Source organism: Trichechus manatus, unplaced genomic scaffold, assembly GCF_000243295.1.
Source record: "Trichechus manatus latirostris isolate Lorelei unplaced genomic scaffold, TriManLat1.0 scaffold00016, whole genome shotgun sequence".
Classification (NCBI taxonomy): domain Eukaryota; kingdom Metazoa; phylum Chordata; class Mammalia; order Sirenia; family Trichechidae; genus Trichechus; species Trichechus manatus.
In genome coordinates, this window is record NW_004443952.1 from 18,253,926 (window position 1) to 18,278,288 (window position 24,363).

The 24,363-nt window shown below is 37.2% G+C and overlaps 1 protein-coding gene across 1 annotated transcript in view; it reads right to left on the reverse strand.

Moving 5' to 3' along the window:
* The window catches only part of CYLC2 (cylicin 2), an 85,707-nt gene extending 62,625 nt beyond the window's left edge, over positions 1 to 23,082 (reverse strand). Inside the window, exon 1 of the mRNA XM_004372362.1 lies at positions 22,925 to 23,082. Coding sequence (XP_004372419.1) covers positions 22,925 to 23,082 — 158 coding nt within the window. The remainder of the gene's footprint in view (positions 1 to 22,924) is intronic.
* Positions 23,083 to 24,363: the final 1,281 nt, after the last annotated feature.

A 24,363-nucleotide genomic window follows, 5' to 3' on the forward strand; every position in this document is an offset into this window, starting at 1 on the left:
TCGATGTCACTAATTCTAACTTCTAATGCCTCAATTCTGCTCCTATGACTTCCTATTGAGTTGTCTAATTCTGAAATTTGATTGTTAATCTTCTGGATTTCTGATTGCTGTCTCTCTATGGATTCTTGCAGCCTATTAAATTTGTCATTATGTTCTTGAATAACTTTTTTAAGTTCCTCTGCTACTTTGTCTGTGTGTTCCCTGGCTATTTCTGTATTCTGTCAAATTTCCTTTCTAATTTCTAGAAGAGTTCTGTATATTAATCTTTTGTATTTTGCCTCTGGTAATTCCAAGAAGTTATCTTCCTCCAGAAAATTTATTGAGTCTTTATTTTGGGAGCTTGCTGAGCCTTCGATAATTTATTTTAATTTTATTTTATATTTGTTTAGTGAGACCTAGCTTCTGTTTTGTTTTGTTTTGATATGCCCAAATAGGCTGCTCATGTGCACTAGTTTGATTTTTGACACCTTTGAATCTCTAACGTCCTGTCACCAGGTAGTTAGTTCTGTAACTAAGTATGTACACACAGGAGTCCATTAAATTTTCCTATATGGGTTCATCTCAGGTGTCCAGGCAGGCGGTCACCAAGTGTGTGATGTAGGCTCTCACCCCCAGTCCTAGAGAGGCATGGGTGATTGGTGCAGGCACTGGACTCTGGCTGTGGTAGGGGATAACGTGCTCAGCCAGGCAGGGGGACTGACGGCTGCCCCTGAGAGTCTGAAAGGAAAGCATGTCCCTGTTCTCTAGGGTGAGTAGGTAGGTGAGTTTTGCAGCCGGACTATAAACACCCCACTCTGTTGGCTGTAAAGACTCGAGGGCACCACTTTTTCTTGGATTCCTATAGCAGGTGACTGGGAGCTTTAGGCGATCCCACCAGTCCTCAAGCCCCTGTTGCAGATCAGTAAAAGTGCCTACTTAAGGGGCAGGGCTGTTTCAAGGGTCACAAATCTACCAGTTCACAGCTGAAGCAGTTGAAGGTAAACTTCAGGTGTTTGCCCTGTTATACTGTGGTAGTGAGGGCTAACACTGTTGAGATGGGTCCCCACAAGTCTATACAGGGGTGTAAGGCACTTAGAGTCTGCAGACCCCTTATAGCTGTGCCTAGCAAACGAGCTGTGCCAATCCTGTGTTCCTGGCTTAGGGGAGCCAGTAGCTTATTTGTTCCGTCTCCAAGGCCAGGAGAATGGGTCAGGGCACCTTTTGGGATCTACTTCCAGCCCAGCAGACACCCGGTGTAGAGCACGGAGGGAGGAGGTAAAAGGGAGAGAGGTTTTTCCCAAATGGGCTTTTTTTTTTTTTTTTTTAGTCCCCGCAAAAGGCTGCACACATGTACTTATCTTAGCCACTTGGGAGCTACTTTTCACTGGTTTGGAGCGTCCAAGCAGAATCTCTGCTGCCAAATCTCTCTCAATGTGGAAACTGCTTCCCAAGTGCACGCATAACACAGCTGTGTGCCTGCTTCACTGTGGACCGCTGTGGCTGCGGAGCTGCAGTTTCACTGCCATGGCTCTGGCGCTCTTTGCTTCTTTCAAACCATCTCAGTCTCTCCCCCACCCCCATGTCACTCAGTCCATTTCCTCAGCTTTGCCATGTTCAGGGCTCCTAGATATTCATATAGAATCAAATCACTTGTTTTTCCAGGTCTCTGTTGTAAGAAGTATATAAGAAGCATCTAACTACTCCACCATGTTGGCCACGCCCCTTCTTAACACACATTTTTAGGTGACACAATTACATCCATAACAGAACTCTAAGATTAACATTGGACACTGTAAAGTTAACTTTTTTATAATTCAGAAGCATAATTTACTGGGTTATAATGTGGATGAAACTGAGATTCCAAACCAAACCCATTGCCATTGAGTCTATTTTGACTCATAGCAACCCTATAGGACAGAGTAGAACTGCCCCATAGGGTTTCCAAGGCTGTATATCTTTACAGAAACAGACTGCCACATCTTTCTCCCGCAAAGGTGCTGATGGGTTTGAACCACAGAACTTTCGGTTAGCAGCTTTAATCACTGTGCCACCAGGGCTCCTTAAATTTAGATCAGGTTGGATAAAACACAAAAAAGGATTTTATAAAGGTAACATTTCCCTTTTTTTATACTTCTAGTCTAATGTCCAGCAAAGTGCCAAATACGCATTAATAGTAGGCTAATAGTTCCAAGAGGGTGAGTGCTGAGTAGAAGAAAAGTAGTGACTTGTATATAATTCAGATCAGTTTGATTAACATTTCTGACATCATGTTACATCTCACATAACAGAAATATCCTATGAACTCCTTTCATCTATCCAAGAAACACTGAGGTTTACCTCCTGGGGATTAACCTTAAGTAAAAGCCTGGTCAAAAACATAATGAATGTTCATGATGAATAGGAGTGTTTCTGAGTTACTACAGTGCAGTGAGTTACTTAATATTGCCTTCTAGCCATAGTCTTTGTAACCCCACACAATGATTGGGTGGGACCATGCAAATAAGGTGTTTGGAATCCTAACAAGGTGTGGTGGTTGGTGTTGTGTGTTGACTTGGCTAGGCCATGATTCCTCCATTTTGTGATCTGATGTAATTATCCTAATTATCATCTATTTTATATGCTGTAAATCCTAACCTCTATATGTTAATGAAGCAGGATTAGTGTGGGGTGTATCTTGAGTCACAGGCTTGCAGGAGAGTGTGACTGAAATCCCACCCTTACTCAAGTTACACCCTTCCTTGGGGTGTGGCCTGTATATATGTGGGTGCTCTGGTGGGGCTCTCTCTCTCTCTGCATCTGGATCCTGCATCCAGCTTGTCATTGTCTGACCTCTGGTTCTTGGGACATGAGCCAGTGGCCTGCTGTCTGACCTGCCATTTCTAGAATTTGACAGCTTCTCGAGCCCCATGGGCCAGCAGCCTATTGCCTGACCTGATTCACCAGCTTCTGCAGCCTTTTGAGTCAACAGCCTGTCATCTGGCATGCTGATTTGGGTTCATCTGCCCCTGCAGCCATGTGAGTCAGGAGAAGCCTACATCTGATCCATGGATTTGGGACTTGCTAACCTCCACAACTGTGTGAGCCATTTCTTTGATACAGTTCATGAACTCTGTGAGATGTTGCAGTGAATTATGGAACCCAAAGATGGGAGGGAGAGTACTGAGGGGAGGAAGAGTAGTTGATGTTAGAGATGATAGAGTCGTATAGCAATTTGGAAAAGTTGGACATTTGGGACAACTTTAACTTCTGCCTCATAGGAAACAGCTTTGTGCTGATCCTTGTAATAGAAGTTATTCATTTCCTTACCTAAACAAACAAGCAAAAAATCATTGCCTTCGAGTTGATTCCGACTCATAGCAACTCCAGAGGGCCGAGTAGAATTGCCCCATAGGGTTTCCAAGGAGCGGCTGGTGGATTCAAACTGCCAACCTTTTAGTTAGCAGCCTGAGCTCTTAGCCAATGTGCAACCAGGGCTCCTTAGTTACCTATAGAAGTGTAAAAAAAAAAAAAAAAAATCTATAAAAATACAATGTTGTTGTTGTTGTTATTAGGTGCCATCAAGTCGGTTCTGACTTAGCGACACTACATACAACAGAATGAAACACTGCCTTGTCCAGAACCATCCTCACAATTGTTGTTTTGCCGCAGCCATTATTGCAACCATTATGTCAATCCATCTCACTGAGGGTCTTCCTCTTTTTTGCTGACCCTCTACTTTACCAAGCATGATGTCCTTCTCCAGGGACTGATCCCTCCTGATAACATGTCCAAATTCTGTAAGACATAGTCTTACCATCTCTGTTTCTAAGGAGCATCCTGGCTGTACTTGCAAGACAGATTTGTTCGTTCTTTTGGCAGTCCATGGTATAGTCAATACTCTTCCCCAGCACCACAATTCAAAGGTGTCAATTCTTCTTTGGTCTTCCTTATTCATCATTCAGTGTTTTGCTTGCGTATGAGGTGATTGTAAACACCATGGCTTTGGTCAGGTACACCTTAGTTATCTTTGCTTTTTAATGCTTTAAAGAGGTCTTTTGCAGCAGATTTGTCCAATGCAAAGCGTCAGTTGATTTCTTTACCACTGCTTCCATGGGTGTTGATTGTGGATCAAAGTATAATGAAATTCTCGACAACTTCAATCTTTTCTCCGTTTATCATGATGTTGCTTACTGGTCCAGTTGTGAGGATTTTTTGGTTTTTTTTTATGTTGAGGTGTAATCCATACTGAAGGCTGTGGTCTCTGATCTTCATCAGGAAGTGCTTCAAGTCCTCTTTACTTTCAGCAAGCAAGGTTGTGTCATCTACATAACGCAGGTTGTTAATAAGTCTTCCTCCAATCCTGATACCACGTTCTTCTTCATACAGTCAAGCTTCTGGGATTATTTACTCAACATACAGACTGAATAAGTATGGTGAAAGGATACAACTCTGACACACACCTTTCCTGAGTTCAAACCAAGCAGTATCTCCTTGTTCTGTTGAAATGACTGCCTCTTAAAATACAATAAGATATCAAAAATAAATGCAATAAAGTTTAAAAGTAACAATAAATGATAACTTCTCTTATTATAAAAGTTAAACATTCTCATTTAAAAAGAGTAGTAAAAATAAGAAACATTTCTCAAGAGTCAATTAAATGTTAACTTTTTTTCTCTGAAGTAAAGGAAATGTAGCCCATATTTCCTCATTTTATTTATTTTTAAATATGCCATAATAAAACAAAAACAAATTCCCTAAAACATATGGTTCCTGCCCTCCGGTAGGTATGTAATAATCTACAAAGGAAAATAAACATATAAGCACGTTATTAATATGTAGTTGTTGTTGTTAGGTGCTGTTGAGTCAGTTCTGACTCGTAGCGACCCTATATACAGCAGAACAAAACACTGCCCGTTCCTGAGCCCTCCTCACAATCGTTGTTGTGCTTAAGCCCATTGTTGCAGCCATTGTGTCAATCCATCTCGTTGAGGGTCTTCCTCCTTTTCACTGATCCTCTACTTTACCAAGCATGATGTCCTTCTCCAGGGACTGATACCTCCTGATAACATGTCCAAAGTATAGTATAGCATAGTATATAAGGGTTGATATGCATACGTGTTTAACATACATTTGCTCAGAGGGAAAAAAAAGAGAGTAGTTCATGTATGTCAATAATAGGTGTTTATTTTTGTAAAATACCAATGATTCATCATATTGTTTTCATGTGCAAAAGTTGACATTCACTATTCTGAAACTTACATGGAATTCAGCAAAATGCTAAAATAATTACATATGATGAATTGTGTGTTTATATCAAATATGTAAATTCTGCAGTTAACATCTTTTTAAATGAATGTAATAAGAAGACAAACAGTACAGCAGATGTCTAATTGTTCCAAAGTTGTGTTTTTCTATTTCAAATTTGTAAAATGAATTAACTTTTGCTGAAAATACTGGATTCTCCATTTCATAAATAAAATTTAAAATAGTATGTGAATAGAATGTACATGACATAATTACCTAGCATGATAATTTTTTCTGGAGATTTGAGAACTGATTTTTAATTTATTTCCAACTTAACTAGACCCTTGTGAAGGTATTACTGAAAGATTCAGACAATCGTAAGTGTGACATGAATATTTTTTTGTCTACAGATATATATATTAATCAAATATTTGACAAGCCATGAAGAGGGCTAAATTCATTTATAAATAAATTTTATTTTTTGAAAATTTTATACTTGACGATCTTGAGGACATGTGATTTGAACAGTTTTGTTTTTCATTTATTTTAGCAGGTTTTTTTTTTTGCCCTTTGTTCATCTAGACTTTTCTATAGATTTTTTTTTCTTCTATCAGATGGAGAAGTAATTACATTGTCTTTTCACCAAAGTGTTATTCATGTTGCTTTAGTATTCTCTCTTTTTTTAATCTAATTTTCAATCTTGTTTGGTCAGAATGAAACTAGATTGAGAAATATTTTTTAATGTGATGCTTAATACAAAACTGATAATCATATCAGATTTAAAAAATTTTCTTATCTATCTATTAAGTGTCTATAAATAAACTATACCCCATTGTCTTTTCCTGTAGTTCTTATTAAAGATACCAAATTCATTTAAGCTCCCTCTGGTTCATGGTACTATTATTACAAAATCCATCTTACTACAATTTTCATGCCTGTCTCATGAGTACTCAGTTACAAAATGGGCTTCCACACACTCTTTTCCCCAGATCCCAGTAGAATACAAGCTCCACAAAGGGAGGGGTTTAGTATTTTGTTCATTACTGTATCCCTAGTACCTATTTTATACTTAGCACATAGTATATGTTCCAAATATAACTGTTGAATAAACAAAGGTCATTGGCCTGGTCATCAACCTACGATGACCCTGAATTCATAGCCCTTTGTTTGCTACTCAGTTCTCATCTGTAAATACTCTTTATTCAAGTTCATTTCATCCCCTGAGGGTTAATAAAAGTGCATGTTCCTTTTTTAAAAATGTATTTGAAACTGGTATTTCAGCAAAATATTTGGTCCATAAAACTGAATGTATGTTTTTTCTGTTTTAGGATTTATCTGTTCTATCTTTAAAGATGATATGTATAACCATAGAGTTGAACGAGTTTTCTAGAGTCAGAATTTGGGGGAAGTGGATTACTGATTAACAGTGAGATTGTACCTTGTAAAAATAGCTGATTCCAGGTTTAGATAGTGAGAATGCATGCTGGGCCTGAGACATCTTGATGCATCAGAAAATAAGAAAGTTCTGAAAGGCCAATAGGACTTGTCAAAAGACAGTGAAGGTAGCTTGAATGGGTGTCCACTGGCTAAAACAGGGCAACTTGAGAATCAAGAAGAATAACTATAATTTATTTTAATATAACTAAATAAAAATTTAAAAAAGTAAGAACTCTGGAGGTATTATTTCAATTCCTTACTCTGAAAATTAATATTAAATGGAAAAATAAATGAAACATGTATGCTGCCTTTTTACAGATTATGAAAACTGTAATCCCTACCCAGTTGCTCAGGGACATCTCTTCCTTGAAAATAAAATAATAGAACTATAAAATAACCATTTTTGCCCATGATTAAAACTATATGTATATCTATATATATAAACATCGGAAGAGGGGAGTCTTAGCTTCAAGGGACTTACTAAGGACATTTTGTGTGGATTTACTAAGGTTAGAAATGGGTTTATTTATATTGTCTCAGAATTAGTCAATACAATATCTACCACAGTAAAATGGGCAATTTTCTCTAGGGGCATAGGAAAATAAATGTTATTCTCAGAATATATTAAATAAAAGATAAATTATAGGGTTCTTAGCAGGGATTCTCAAATGTCAACATATATCCTGAATAAATTATAGCAATTCTAAAATAGTTTTCCACAGTGCTTTTATTCCCAAGTAGTGATTTCATGTCATTTCTCTCTATGGGTTATACATAACTCATAGCCCACAATTGGACCTATTAAAGAATGAACCATGCTTCTCATTAAATTCTGCTTACAGGATCTTTCAAGTGCTGTTAATTATCTTGCATTCGGAATAAATACTTGTTAAGACAGGGAAAATATTCTCTCAAAGCCCAGCATTGTGATTTAATTAAAAATAAACTGAATGTATTTCAAACTGGTATTTATGAGTATCAGTTACTCATTCAAGATCATGCCAAAAAGTCAAGTGTTAAAATAGGTATAGGCTGAGAGTGATAGCCCTTCAGTGAAAAACTTCCTTCATCTTCCCTCCACTGACTTGGTGTTACCAAAGAGAAAGTCTATCATTGCCTCTTGGTGTATTATCTCACCTTGGTTCTCTCCTTGATGTATTGGCATACCTTCATTAATTCACAATGCTGGATTTCTCTCTGCCACACAACCAAGAAGGTGATATCTCATATTGCAAAAACGATGTGATATGATAGTATAGTATAAAAGTCCATGAATCATAGGTCTTTTCTAACTGGAAGAAATTTAGAAAGCATTTAGTCCATATTTCATTGCTATGGGGCCATGATGGCACAGTGGTTAAGTGCTCAGCTGCTAACTGAAAGGTCGATGGTTTGACCTTTTCCACGAGAAGATATAGCAGTCTGCTTCCATAAGGATTACAGCCTTGGAAACCCTGTGGGACAGTTCTACTCTGTCCTATAGGCTCACTATGAGTTGAAATCGACTTGATGGCAATGGGTTTGTTTTTTTATGGGGCTAAGGGCAGGTCAAGCAGATGAATTTCTCGTATTCTATTCCCACTTCAACTTGAGAACTATAATTTTATCTCTTTTGGTTAATGTTGTTTTAATTCTATTTGAAAAATTTGCTCATTGGAAAAAATAGGAAAACTCCCAGACAGTAAGTCTGTTGGTCTCTCAAACAGAAAGCTCTGAACAAAATTTACGCATCTTAACACTGCCATCTTCTGCATCAGTACACACACACCTTCTAAACTCCTTGTATTATTTCTGAACTAATTTTCATCACCTCTCCATTTAAATCATCCTAATCCCATTTCAGATGGATTTTCAGTGCCTTTTCCTCCTTTATTTTCATGATCATCAATGATTTTCATCCGACATCTATCTCCTATTTAGCATATTTCATGACTTCAAAAAACCATCATTAGGATACTTAAAGCTAGAAAAGCAATTAGACAACACAGAGTCTATAGTTTCTTGCCTTGGATTCCTCAGTCCAATAAAGGATTAATTCAAGAAAGAACTTCAAGTGAACATAAATTAATCAATATGGAAAATGTTGTATATGCATAAATTTGTCTGATTCTCAAAAGAATCTATGTCTTCACAAAATTATTTAGTAATTTGCAAAATCTTGGTCATGACCCACAATAACAAATACAATTTTTGCATCATGACCCGGTACACATGTTGTTATTAGTCATTTTCAACTCAGTGACCCCGTGTTACAGAATAGAACTGCCCTGTAGGGTTTTCTTGGGTGTAATCTTTACGGAAGCTGTTCTCCAGGCCTTTCTCCTGTGGAGCCACTGGGTGGGTTCAAACCACCAACCTTTCAGTTAGCAGTCAAGTGCTTAACCAAATATGCCACCAGGGCTCTTTCCAGTACATATATACATATATACATTATGTATATAAGCTATATATAATAAAATATTTAAAAATATATAAATAAAAAACGTATGTGAGATATATATTTAAAAAATGTTCACAAAACTTCTCATACTACACATGTATCATTATTGTATTTCTTATTCTGTTCCACTCCATTCTAGTTTATCACTTAAAATATTGGTCATAGATTACTAACTAGTTTCTATCCCAGAGGCAAATTATGAACTGCAGTTTGAAAAGTACTAATCCAGTATAATATCCTCATTTACAAACAAAGAAAAGAGACACCAAGGTAACTGCATAAGATTAAATAATAATTATGATTTGGCAAATTCCTAATCTCAGGTAAAACTGATCTAAAATTCCTTTGTAAGGGGATGATGTTTAGTTTCAAAGAATGTTTATCATAATATAGGGAGCTGTCTTAGTCATCTAGTGCTGCTCTAACAGAAATACCACAAGTGGATGGCTTTAACAAAGAGAAATTTTCTTTCTCACAGTCTGGTAGGCTAGAAGTCCAAATTCAGGGCATCAGCTCCAGGGGAAGGCTTTCTCTCTCTGTCTGCTCTGGAAGAAGGTCCTCGTTGTCATCAGTCTTCCCCCGGACTAGGAGCTTCTCTGCTCAGGAACCTCGGGTCCAAAGACGCGCTCTGCTCGAGGGTGCTTCTTTCTTGCTAGTATGAGGTCTCCATGTCTCTCTGCTCACTTCTCTCTTTTATATCTGAAAAGAGATTGGCTTAACACACTATCTAATCTTGTAGACCTCATCAGTATAACTGGCGCTAATCCATCTTATTACATCATAGTGATAGAGTTTACAACACATAAGGAAATCACATCAGATTACAAAATGGTACACAATAATACAATACTGGGAATCATGACCCAGCCAAGTTGACAGACATTTTTTGGGGACACAATTCAATCCATGATGGGAGCCCTGATAGAGCAGTGGTTAAGAGTTTGACTGCTAACCAAAAAGTCGGCAGTTGGAATTCACCAGCTGCTCCTTGGAAACCCTATGGGGCAGTTCTACTCTGTCCTGTAGGGTCGCTGTGAGTCAGAATCGACTGTACGGCAATGGATATGAGGGGTTTTTTTGTTTGAATGTATATTTACTTTTTAATAACTTTATGAAAAATTGTAATATTAAATAACTCCCATTATAATGCCAAGTACCATTAACACCTCTATTGTAAGATTTCTTAATGATAGAAATAATCTGTTCAACATTGAAAATATCTGGGCAAATATTTGCATGTATTTATTACTTTCTTCCCAAAGGATGATAATAAAATCTTTGTAATTAACACACACCTCGCTAGAAAATGGAAATTTTTCTTCATCTTTTGTAGCATTTTAATAATACAAAATGAGTAATTTATCTATAAATCAAAGTTAGGCTTTTGGAAAAGTGCATGTATATATAGATCTCTACAATTGCTATTCTGAGTGCATCTTTATTCCTGAAGGAATAAGATTCATACTTACGATGTACCCAAGTGCTGATGTTTACAGCATAATATGTATTTTCTTGCTTATATATGTGTGAAAATATATGAAACCAGAAATCTGTTTATAACTTGTTCCATATCTGAGAATTTATCCACATAAGGTATTTATGTACAACTATACAATTTAATGAGCACCTCCATAGGGTTACTATGAGTCTGAATCGACTCAATGGCAAAAGGTTTGGGTTTTTTTTTTTTAATACAGTTTAAAACTTTCTTATACCTATGATCATAAATTTAAATAATTGTTAACTAATCATATCTACTGCATACGAGTTGTGGGAATTAAAGACAATATTATGTAAAGAGCACACCTAGCCTAGTGCTTAGTATACAATAAATGTTCAAAGATTATATTTTTCTTTCCCTTTTGTTTGGCAATTTGGAAGAAAAATGTAAAATAATTTTTTATGAGGAAACTTGCTTCCCAGCTTGTCCACAGAGGACAAACTTGGAAAATTACTAAAAATGATTGTCTATCTTTTAACTTCATAGGCTTAAACAGAGAATGGGTATTTCCTAGATTGACTGGATTAATTAATACAACAAATAATCCAAAATGATATAATTCCAGAAGAAATCAGAATAGCATGCTCAACAGAAGCATATAAAAAGAGAAATAAAATAAATTCTGCACACTGATATGTATTTATTCAAGCAATATATATATATTTTTTACCATGATCTATGGATTAGTATCTTTCCAATTTCAGGGACTTCAAGAATGAATAAGATATTATTACTGCTCTTAATAACTATAGTCTAATAGAAAGGGATGTTTAAGAGCACAGTCAATGAAAATATATTGTCATACTGGTGTAAAAAGTTTATTAGATGCCCTGAATAGGTAAGTTACTGTTTTGTTTGCCTGTCATCATTGCCTTCAAACAGGCTATTTCAAATCTCATTTTTCCAGCTTTTAGGACATCTCAAGTACATCCAAGGATTTAGAATTGTCTAGTTGGATAGTGGGATACCACACCCCCCTTCTTGAAGGTGTTTCAAATAATACAGACACAGTTATCTTGCAGATATTCTCCCTTGCTTGGAAAGGATGGATCAATAATAGACACACTTTATGTATCAGTCGTCCATGGAGGGTATCAGCAAAAGTGACAATGTTAATGAAGGGTCTATTCAGAGTCCTAACATCTCCTCCTCAAAACTACAGCACCAGATTAACCCTTTTCAAAGCCTTGACAGGCCACTATAACATGCTTCATTCTCTGAGTTTTCTCCAGCAGAGAGGTTGAAAGAGACCAACACTGGCTACTTTGGATATGACTAGACAAAATAGATTCATCTGGGTAGTGTCAATGGTTTTTGCTCCCCTGGGAGAATAGAAGACCATTGTTTGGACAGATTAAACTAGGCACTGAAGACTTTAAGAACATTAAAAGGAGACAGTTTTTTTATTTTGTACCCCAAACAGATTAAGTGGAGAATATAGATTTTGTAGCTTAAGAGATCAGTCAAACGTGGTCATAGAGTAAAGGACTTAGATACCTAGGAAATATTTCATATGTTTCACTCTACCATTGATTAAAAGGTGAAAAATTGGCCTGGTGTGCTATGAGATGGTATTGATAACCTGGTTTTAGATGTCTCAACCATGCCAAGATGATCGCTGAATGATGAACTGCTGACTAAGGTTTTGTGCGTATTTTGAGAGATAGGAAAACTGTGTTTGCTCAGTAACTGTAATGCACGTATTTTAGTACTGCAGTAATAACCCATCCCCAAAATGGCAGGTACACCCCTGCTTGATGAGATTCATACCTAAAACTCTCTTGGTTCATTAGTACTGCAGTAATAACCCATCCCCAAAATGGCAGGTACACCCCTGCTTGATGAGATTCATACCTAAAACTCTCTTGGTTCAATGTATTTGTTGAATAGATCTTCCATACCTTGTAGAATGAGGGAACAGATGTTGCCTCTGCGTAACAAAGATTTATCTCTGAGTTTAGATTCACCCAAAAATGGAATCAACATCCTCAAGATAGGTTAGTTCCCATTAATGCTTGAACTTGAAACAGAGATTGCTAGAAAAACCAAAGGAAATACTTGCTGTAGCCCCTGAGTTACCTGCAAAAGGAGATGGGTGTGGTAAACTGTCGGAATATATGGTGCTGCAAGACCTAGGCCATTCAGTTTCCCAGAGATAATTTATATAAGTGACAACAAGAGACGAGATGGAAAGTATGAGGTATTCTGCCTGATATTTCTTTATATATTAATTTTTGTGCTGAGAAATTATGCTATATGTATGTGTGTGTTTTTATACACAGAGAGAGCTCAAAAAATTTAGTTATCCTAAAAGGAAAAGCTATAGTTTTCAGTGTCAATCATTTTAGCTATAAAAAGGAGAATTACATCACCTTGGTCCTTAGATGTAGAGAACAGGTCATGTCCACAGAGCCTCAGAATGGATGAATTGCTCTTTTTCAGCCATTCCTATGTCTGGGGCAGTCTTTACTCTTGAGGTTTTAAAAAAAAAAAAGAAAGAAACTTTCATGACTAATGATTAAGAAAAAAGTGAAAGGACTTTCTCTTACTTAGATAAAAAATAAAATAAAATAAAATTTAAGAAAAACCCTTTTGATGTATGACAATCTTTTACAGTGCTAAATTTTGTACTCGTATAAAAGTAGAAACAGCTAATCAATGTAAATGTGCAATGGTTATCTTCCCAGAACCTTGGTCACCAATTTCCTAAAAAAGAAAAATGAGTAATAGAATATAACAGTTAATCTAATAGTGCTTTGAAATCAAAAGTTTAATATTTCAAAAAAAAGTTGAAGAAAAATACAAATCCACCACCATCAAAACAAAAAGAACTGGAATAGTAAAAAAATCAACGATGTTTGACATAACACTGTAACTGGTTACAGTGAATTATATTAAGAAAGGAACATTCCTGTTCCATATTATAATGGCAGGATAATATTAAGAACCAGAAGTATGAGCCTGCCAATGGCTCCAATTAACTAGGCAGTACTGTAGGATCTCTTGGAGAGAGATGCTTTGAGGTAACATAGGTAAAGAGAAGGATGGAAAGCTTTGTATAAACATGTAAACTATGGCCCACATACTTGAAAACTTTACTGGACAGAGCTGGCTTAATGTTTCTTCTGCTAACAGAATCATTATCAACATAAATTAAAGAAATGTAAGAAGATTCATATTATCTCACATCATCTAATTGCAACTACTCCATGGAAGGGTGCTTGAACTGGGAGAGAGTAGAGATCATCTTAGTAGAGTGTATTGGATTGCTGACTCAACTACCCTCCCTTCTATGTGAAGGAGGGTTGAGAGGGAGTGACCAACCCTTGAATAACCAGGAATGCTGAGAAGACATGGTAGGAAGTTTCCAAAATGTCTCTCAATGATCCCTGCCCCATGGTATTCACATCTTGACACAGAAAGGCTGTAGTTTTGGTTTCCTACCAACCATTTCTACAGGGGTAGTGCCAAAGATGAGCATTTCATAGCAACAAGGAGAACACAAGTTCCATATTCATCTTGACTTCGTAAATTCCAAAGAAAGAGGACCACACGGTTATTTCCTCAAGTAGGCCTGGATCAATCCAGGCCAGATGTTAACCCTGTATTTGGTTATAGCAAATTTTTAAATGCCTATAGATGGGTGAAGAGATAAACTAACTGTGGTACATACACACAATGGAATACTACGCAATGATAAAAAATAATGCAAATTCACAAAACATTTCACAACATGGATTAATCTGGAGAACATTATGCTGAGTTAAATAAGTCAGTCACAAAAGGACAAATATTGTGTGAAAGCACTATTATAAAAAGTTAAAAAAAGGTTTAATTGGCTACCACCAATGACCACCCTGACAGGGAACACAACAGAGAGTCCATGATGGAGTAGGGGAAAGGTGGGGTGCAGAACTCAAATTCTAGTAAAAAGACCAGACTTAATGGTCTGAGACTGGAGGAACCCCAGAAAACATGGTCCGCAGACTCTCTATCAACCCAGAAGTAAAACAGTTCCCGAGGCCAACTCTTCAGACAAAGATTGTGCTGAACTGTGGGACATAAAATGATACTCATGACGAGTGTGCTTCTTAGCTCAAGTAGATACATGAGACTAAATGGGCAGCTTCTGTCTGGAGGTGAGATGAGAAGGCAGAGAGTTAGGAGTTGGTTGAATGGACACGAGAAATCAGGGGTGAAAAGGAAGAGTGTGCTGTCACAGTATAGGGAGAGCAATTAGGGTCACATAACAATGTATGTATAAATTTTTGTATGAAAGACTAACTTGAATTGTAAACTTTCACTTAAAACTACAACAATTACAAAAAGAGTTTAAAAAAATCAACAATTATTGTAGTTATTTATTTGAAGGAGAAATATGAATGGTGATTTTTCTGACAATAGCAGCAGACATTAAGGTTGGTTCTAAATTTGTCCATTAGAATATTCCATTCCAGGATGAAATTATAACACACAATAATACACCTATAACTAGGCTAGGCACAGGGTCATTCAAGAAGACCACAGCAGCTTTGAGGGATTTACAATCTGATTACAATATTGAACAGCCAAGGTATCGCCACAAAATAGAATTTATTTGCTCCTACCCTATCAACTTCAGTGTAAGACTAAATATTGTCATTCGCTAAAGCTTTTATATAAAATATACTAAAAGAACTGAAAATCAAAAAATAGAAACATAAAAATTGATAAAAACATGTAAGTACATTGTGCATACATACAATGTACCGTAATAGATTCTGATAACTTGTAAAGGAGCAAACGCATTAGTGATATATATACGATATGGTATTATTGTAATGTGCAGTTTCGAGTTTGGACTTTTGATATATAACCAGTTGTGCATTTGCTGGTATTTGCATTTACAATCACATGTATTTTTGTCCCCATAAGCCTTCCTTCCTAGGATGCTCCATAAAGCAGTGACGTCGCTCCTTTTTCATATGCAAGTGCAATTATTCAATAATTGAAACCTGCATTCTCCATCTTTTTTATTCATTGTTTACTCCTCAAAGAGCATTTACATAGTAGCTACATATCATGTTGCCAAAGTCATTGCAAGGTGGAATAGAATAATTAGTTCTGTCTACTTATGTGGGGTTATATTTAGAGAATGTGACAAAAGAAAAAAATCCTTAATATCATACAGAGTTTTATAGTTTTTATTCACAGATCATCTCCCTTCTACAATTCACATGTGAGTTGTGAAAACTGAGGCAGAAGAAAACTATATTAATGATGCACTTCTTATCAAACTTCCAGATACGATGAATACAGCTTAATCTCAATCTCCCATTCCCTATACTGCAACAGTAATCCTAAATAAATGGAGTAAAGTAGAATTCAACAAATATCTACTGACTACCTTATATTAACCTGGCACTGTGCTATCAACTGCAGTTAGAGAACTGAGTAGTACATAGTCTCTGTGAAAATGGGCAGTAGACAAATAATCCCAAAGAGAAATCTCTCTATATAATGAGAATTTGCCAATCTTTTTGACACTGAGGAAACCCTGGTGGCATAGTGATTAACAGCTACGGCTGCTAACCAAAATGTTGGCAGTTCGAATCCACCAGGCGCTCCTTGGAAACCCTAAGGGGGCAGTTCTACTCTGTCCTATAGGGTTGCTATGAGCCGGAATCGACTCGATGGCAACGGATTTGGTTTTAGTTTTGGTTTTTGACACTGACACATGTTATTTGACCAAGCCTGTTTGTTTAGCTATTGCTAAACATACATTGAGCTATGTTCCAGGAGATAATATGGCCCTTTATGTAAATGGGTTCTTAGAAAGTTTATACTCATAGTCTATAATGTATATCTGGCCATTTCCTAACCATAAAGTACATGAAACTGAAGCCCCCAAATATGAGTTAGAGTAGACCAAACATGGTTTTTCTGAGTTCAAAAATTGTCGACAATAGTTTGGGATTCATTTCAAGATTGTTTTCACTTGCAGCAACCATGCAGTGTAAAGCATATACTCTCCAGGATGAAAATGAGAAAGTCAGGATTCTTACTGCCTCTCTTTTTTCTCATAGACATATGGCTGAAGGTTGGTGGTCAATGTAGTTCTTACGGAATAAGCATTCAATTATCTACACACAATAATAAGAATATTTTTCCTTGATGGTCTGATTAATTCTCAAGAAGGAAAACAGGAAGCAGCATCTGTAGAGAGAGGGGTTCAGTCAATCACTCCATAGCAGCCCTGGAACCAGTCCCATATTTGAAGTGTCCTATTTCTTCTCTGTTTTATGACAGCTGCTCCCTTTTCATGTTTAGTCTTAGGTTCTACAAGGCCAAGAAGCCAATATCATTGTATAGCACTACTTCGAGGGGATAAAGTAATGGCCCAATTCCAAAATCCTGGGGTTCATAAAAACAAATACTATATAAATGTCATTATGATGGCCTTTCACACATGTAGTCCCAGACAACCAGGAGGTGTAGACCAATGACTCTCAGCTCTCAACTAACACCTAGCATATGAGACCAAAGAAGGCTTATTGAGTTCCATGGCTTTTATCAGGTGCTGTACCATGTGTACGGTCATGTGCATTTGTTGGTGCACCAGGCACTTCAGCTCAAGATTTTGCCATGGGACAGGCTCCACAGGTACTTGCCATGACTCACAACACCTCTCAATTAAAGGTACCCAAGTCATTTACTAGCGCCTTTCAGTCTCCTCTCTTTACATATGTTAAGTCTCTCCCTGGAGAACTGGAATGGACATCACCCTTAGGTTTTTACTTTTAGAGAGAAACTCTGGAGACAAAGATACAGCTATGGCACTATTGAACACCCAGCTCTACGTGCAGCACCATGCTGGGCATCTCTAAGAGCAGAATCTTTCCTTCTTGACTCTGTACCACCAAACCTGACTGTTAAGCTGGCTTTCACCCTGTTAAGTCTACTGTTTTTCCTTCCTCTGACAAATATTAGATTTACTTTCCAAAGTTACCAAATAAAAAACTGTTTTACAGGTGAAGAGCCCAGGTTACTTTTCCCAAAGTTGTGTTCTGTTTCACAATTAATAGGATAAGAATATTAGATTAGATTATGGCCTTAACCGAAGTCACAAACAAGAACTCCAAACCAGAGGCTGTCTCACTAATGAAGACTATAGCACTGGTCAACAACCTTTCCCTTAGACATTTTCTCCAGGTGCTTTTAAGTGCTTGGTACCTACTAAAGTGGTGTGGGGGGAGAAGGACAGGAAAGATGCCTGAAATCATCATTTAAAGAGAGACAATGGAATGGCTGTCACTGGAACCCAGCCCTCCCTGTAGTTCCACTGCTATGAGGTTAGAGGGTGTGAAGAGGAAGGGAGCCAGGGACAAATAGGCCAGGCCTAGCTTTTCAGGCTCTTAAGGCATGCTTAAAAAACCACTGCAGCTGCAGTCTCATCAAGGGCTCAAATGTGCACAGTCACTAAAGCTGCAGGCCCCTAAATCCAGGGCTTTGAACCAGTTCCTTCTAGTTTGAACTCCCGCTGAGAATTTGCATTTCCTCTCTAGATGTATTGAATCAAAATCTACATTGTAACAAGACGCCCAGGTGATTCTTATACATAATAAATTTTGAGAACCACTGCTCTACTAGTTGTTCTCAGAATTAGTCCCTAACTAGCAGCATTAGCATCACCTGGGAACTTGTTAGAAATGAACATTCCCAGCAGGGGTTTGAAACAGAAGGAATCATTTGAAGCACTGCCTAAATCCACAGCCTCATTCCTCACTCAGCTGGTAATTTAGCCTCCCATATTTCCTATTTACACCTCCTATGTTGTGGTTATATTTTTTCTTCTGAAAGATGCTATTAAGAAAACATAAATGCTGCCAGGTCTAGTTTTTAACAATGGATTATCTAATATAATAACAAAAGCACAAATAGAAAAAGACAAAATAAATAAGTGGAACCTCATAAAAATTAAAAAATTTGTTCATCAAAAAAGTGAAAAGACAAGCTACTGACTGGGAGAATATCTTCAGGAACCATATATTGGACAGGAATCTAATAACCAAAAAATACATAAAATTTGACAACTTAACAACAAAAAGACAAATAACCCGATCATAAAATGGGCAAAGGACTTGAATACACATTTCATCAAAGAGGACACTCAAATGGCTACCAAACACATGAAAAGATGTTCAGCATCATTAGCGCATGAGAGAGAGCAAATCAGAACCACAATGAGATACCATTTCACTCCCACTAGGATGGCTAAGATGAAAAAAAAGTAACAGAAAAATAACAAATGTTGCAAGGATGTGGGGAAATTTTAAACTTTATCCATTGCTAAGGGAATGGAAAATGGTACAGTTGTTGTGGAAAACAGGGTGCTGGTTCCTCAAAAACCTAAAAATAGAACTACCACATGACCCAGCAGTTCAGCTATATACCCAAAAGACTTGAAAACAGAGACTCAAACAGAGACTTGTACACCGATGTTCATTGCAGCACAATTCACAATAGCCAAAAGGCAGAAACAACCTAAATGCCCATTAACAGATGAATGGATAAACAAAATGTGGCACATACAAACAATGAAATACTACTCAACCAGCAGGAGAAATGAAATCTTGACATATGCTACAATATGGAAGGAGCTGGGAGACGTTATGCCGAGTGAAATAAATCAATAACAAAAGGACAAATATTGTATGACCTCATGTATATAAAAAGACAAGAAAAGGCAAATGTATAGAGACCAGAGTTTATTAGTGGTTACCAGAGGTGGTAGGGAAGGGGAAAAGGGGTGTTAACAGTGATGGAAAAAGCATGTTGATTAATGGTAGGTTGCACAGCCAATTGTAATTGTTATCAATAAGTTGTACACCTGTAAAAAGTTGAATTGGCAAAAGTTGTGTGATAGATATATTTACAACAACAGTAACAAAAGAGTAGCTTCCTGGGGGACATCTAGTCAATTGGTATAATATAGTTCCTAAAGACAGTGTTCTACACCCTATTCTGGTGAGTAGCATCTGAGGTCTTAAAAGCTTGTGAGTGGCCATGTAAGATACAATTATTGGTCTCTTTCTGTTCGGAGCAAAGGAGAGTGTGAAGAAACCAAAAGACGCAAGGAAGCAATTAGTCCAAAGGATTAATGGACCACAGGAACCACAGCTTCCACTAGCCTGAGGTCAGAAGGACTAGATGGTGCCTGGCTATGACTACCAACCGCTCTGACCAGTATCACGATAGAAGGTCCCTGTTAGAGTGGGAAAAAAATATGGAACAAGTTCAAATTCATAAAAAAGACCAGATTTCCCAGTCCGAGAAAAACTGAAGGAACTCCGAAGACTATGGCTCTTAGACACCCTTCTAACTTGGAACTGAAGCCATTCTCGGAGATTACCTTTCAGCCAAATTGTAAACAGGCCTGTAAAATAAATAATAACACCTGTGAAGAAAGTGTTCCATAGAACAATCATCTATATGAGACCAAAAGGGCAACATCTGCCCAAAAGCAAAGGGATAAGAAGGCAGGAAAATTGGACTAGTGGAAATGGGGAACTCAGGGTGGTAATGAAGAGAGTGCTGACATATTACAGGAATTGCAACCAATGTCACAGATCAATTTGTGTGTAAACTATGGAATGGGAAACTAATTTGCTCTGTAAACCTTCACCTGAAGTACACACACACACACACACACACACACACACACACACACACACGCATAAGAGTAGCTGCTGAGTCTGCTTATGTACAACCAAAAACCACACAGGATTTCGTTTCTTAGTTTTAAGGTTTAGGGTCATAGTTTCATCGGACATCCCAGTTAATTGGCCTAATAACATGTTTAGTGCTTCTGTTCTACCTCTTAGTTCGATGTGTAGCGCCTGAGGTCTTAAAAACTTGCAAGCAACCACCCAAGGCAAAATAATTGGTCTCTATTTGCCTGGAACAATAGCAGAAGAAGGAAAGTCAGGAAAAGGAGGAGGATATGGAATGTGTGGCTAATTGCCTACATCCAGTTCTTCTGGTCTCATGGCAAAGGAGGCAGTTGCCATGAGACCAGAAGAACTGGATGGTGCCTGGCTACCATTACTGAACATTTTGATCAAGATTTCCATAGAAGAATCCTGATCAAACCGGGGAAAATGGAGAACAGAATTTCAAATTCTCATGGACTCCAGACTTGTGGAGCCATGAAGGTTGGATGAACCCCTGAAACTATTGCCCTGAGATAATCTTTCAACCTGAAACCAAAAATATCCCTTGAAGTCTTGCTAAAACCAAACAATAGTTTAGCTTAACTAGTAAAAAATGTCTACCTTGAGCATTATGCTCTTTTAAGAACTATCTATAGGGCATCAAATTGACAATAGGAACCTGAGGGGTAGTGAATTTATGTTAATGGGGGAGGAACAACTCAGAAAAGGCGGGTGAGAATGGTTACATAACTGGAAGAATGTGATCAGTGTTGCTAAATGGTACATGTAGAAACTATTGAATTGATGTATATTTTCCTGCATATATTCTCAACAACAGCAAAAATAAAATTATATATAAAAAAAGAAAATATAAATAATATTCAAGCCACACCAGAACATGTTTGTAGAAATAATTGAGTTATTTATTCAAATGGTTCAATGAAATCCTTGTTTGTAATGTATAAGGAAACTACAAAATTGGAGGTTTAGTGTATTAATAAAAGCACACTTGAAGTGTATTTGCTTCAGAAAATATTTATATTGCTGTCATATGTGTGGGGTGTCAAGGACTAAAATCTTTGATACAAAATTCCAGGACCTGCATATAGACACAAAATGACTTACTGATCATACGAATTATAAATCTGTTAACACTGGGCGTGCTAGACAAAAAGTACAAGCAGTTCCGGGCTATATTCTAAATGTCTTTAAGGTGTAAGTTTATGAAAGTGTCTGGGCCACTTAGGTAATGTTAAAAAAAATGATACTGAATGATGAGATGAATGGAGAAGGAAGAAAAATACCCATGTTTGATACTGCAGAAGTCTAAATCAGCTCAGATGTTCAGAATGCAATGAAATGCAATGGAACTATTATTTCTGAATGTCTACTATTTCCAGGCACTGTGCTTGGCATTTAACATAGTTAGGTCCTTTTAATATTCATGACAATTTTAAAACAGATACTTATATTGAAATTTTGGGATTAAGGTATATTAAGACTCAGATACGAGCACCTGGGTGACATAAACAGTTAAGTGCTGAACTACTAGCTGAAAGGTTGATGCTTTGATCTCACCCAGAGGCTTCTCAGAAGACAGGCCTAGAAATCTGCTTCCAAAAAGTCACAGCCTTGAAAACCCTATATAGCAGTTCTACTCTGCACATATAGGGTCTCCATGAGTCAAAACGGACTCAACAGCAACTAACAACAACAAGATTCAGATAATTTAGCTAACTGTTTAGGTGTCAGATTGTTAATGAAAAAATGATATCAGAACATGAACCGAGGCTGGCTTGATTTCATGTTCTGGGCTATTTACCACAAGCCATGAATCTTTCTCCAGTTACCTGCAAGCTTAGTTGTTCAGTTCATCCAGGTCTCTGCTCAGACTTCACTTTACCCAAGTGGTCTCTCTAAACTACATCTTTGTCTTTATTTAGTTATCACTTATCTTCCCCTCCACAACAGAAAGTAATTCCCACAAAGAGAAGGTCATTACTTGACTAACAGTAAATTCTCTCTCTCTGTCCGCTTCTTTTTTTCTCTTCTGCATTCTGTTTTCTGCAATATGAAAGAGCATATTCAATTTTTTAAAACTCCACTGAGATTTTTTTTGATGTAAAATAACTAATTAACTTGCAAAAATAAATATAACAATCAAAGGGACTGAAATAAAGAGAATGTCTGCTCTCTCTCTATAAACAGGAACATCGAACCAAAACCAGTTGCCATTGATAAAGAAATATAAAAGAAGCTATTAGACTGATAAGTCTCCAAGACCTGACTACTTATGTAAGCAAAACAGACCTTCATGCCAACCAATTAGATGCTGTCAATTCAGTTAACCTTACATACCTTAGCGCCTAAGTCCAAATGAAGTCAAACACTGGATTCCAACCAATCAAGTGTTAGCTTGTTTTGTTTCTACATTTGCCTGTTAAAAGAACTCCTTTTTTGTTCCCTGAGGGAGATCCCAGCCACATTTACTTTCAGTTGCTGCCTGATTCATGAATTGTTGTGTGCCCGAATAAAATCACCAAAAATGTTATTAAAGACTGATTTTTTCTTTCAGAGTTCTGGTGTCAGAAGTGGGATCTGAAGAAGCCTCCCATCAACACCCAGGAATAGCAGTCAACCAAGCAAAGGTACCTGCTGAGCGCATTGTGCTCACTGTTTCCTTTTACACAGTTAGTAAGTTCTTCTTGGATCTGAGCACCACTGCCTTGCATTAGAGTTCTCTGTTTTAATTTGAATATTTTACCTGGAATAGGTGCAAGGATAGCTAGACTAGGTCTGACAGAGGCCATGGTCTAATATGACGAAAGACAATTTAAAATTACAGTGGCCACATTGAGGAAATTTTATTTGATGCCTGGGTTTTTGTTTGTTTTTATCTCCCATTTGCTTTGTCCCTTTCTTTTTTTTTTTTTTAATCTTTGTTTACTGTCTTTTGTGTTACTGTTTTGGGTTGTGCTGTCTAAGCGTTGTTTTTCATAAAAAGGAGAATCATAGGGTAGAACACAGGCATAGGCCTTATAAGCCTGTTGTTCAGGCTGGCCTCAGAGATTGGCGAGTTTACAGTTTTCACTGGACCGCTGTCCACTTGGAAAAACTTCACTGTGAGTCATTTATAAAACCAGATGAGGTTTTTCTTCCACCTTGTTTTGCTCTGAGATCTTGGCTTTGATCCAGAGAGAGCAGTCTCTCTGGTATTCCACCTGCCAGGAAACACAGATTGTTGGATCTGCATTCAGAGCTGGATAACTGTCGGTTTGCGGAACAAGACACTAGGTGTGTAAGCATTACATTCCTACTGACTGTTGCCCAGCTCTCATGGTATTATATATGTCTCAATCCACCCGCAAAAAAAAAAAAAAAAAAACCTGCTTCCTTCATGTTCCCTCGTTCCTAATACTTGTGCCTATTTCTAAACGGTATAAATTCACCAAGGATGATTTGGGCCTTCTGTGACCATTTTGAAAACATTTTGATATAAATTGATTCATTTGAAAAGTACACTTGAAAAAAGGGGATCACTCACTCCACAAGAAGGATGGAGTGCTTATTTGATTTGTATAACGAGGCTTTAAAAAGACAAAATGATTCTAAAATTGTTTCTCTAAAAGATACTTTGAAGTGTGCAGAAGATGGGGTTAAATCCCTGATTTCAGGGGGAGCAACTGTTTGTCCTTCAGCTCCCCTATCTGTTATGTATGTCTTTATCTGTATGTATGTGTATGTTACGTATGTATATGTAATAATTTCCTACTTCTGATATTACCAATTAGAATATGATATCCCTTCAAAGAGCTTTATTCTGATGGTTTAGAGATAAATAAGTGCTTATATACATGTAATAGTCCTAACAGTTCCAGAAATTCATGAAAGTGTATTTATTCTGACAAAAGTTTTATGTTTTGTAATATATTAGCTTAAAGACAGTTTCCAAGGTCTTTTTGGTAACTTCAAATCTTGGACTTAGGCTAGATTGAGCATACAAGGTATGTAGGATATGTTTTGTAAGGAAAAAGAGTAAATTTGTCCTAAAGTAAAAAGACTAGATATTCCAGAATGAGAAAGATGAATGT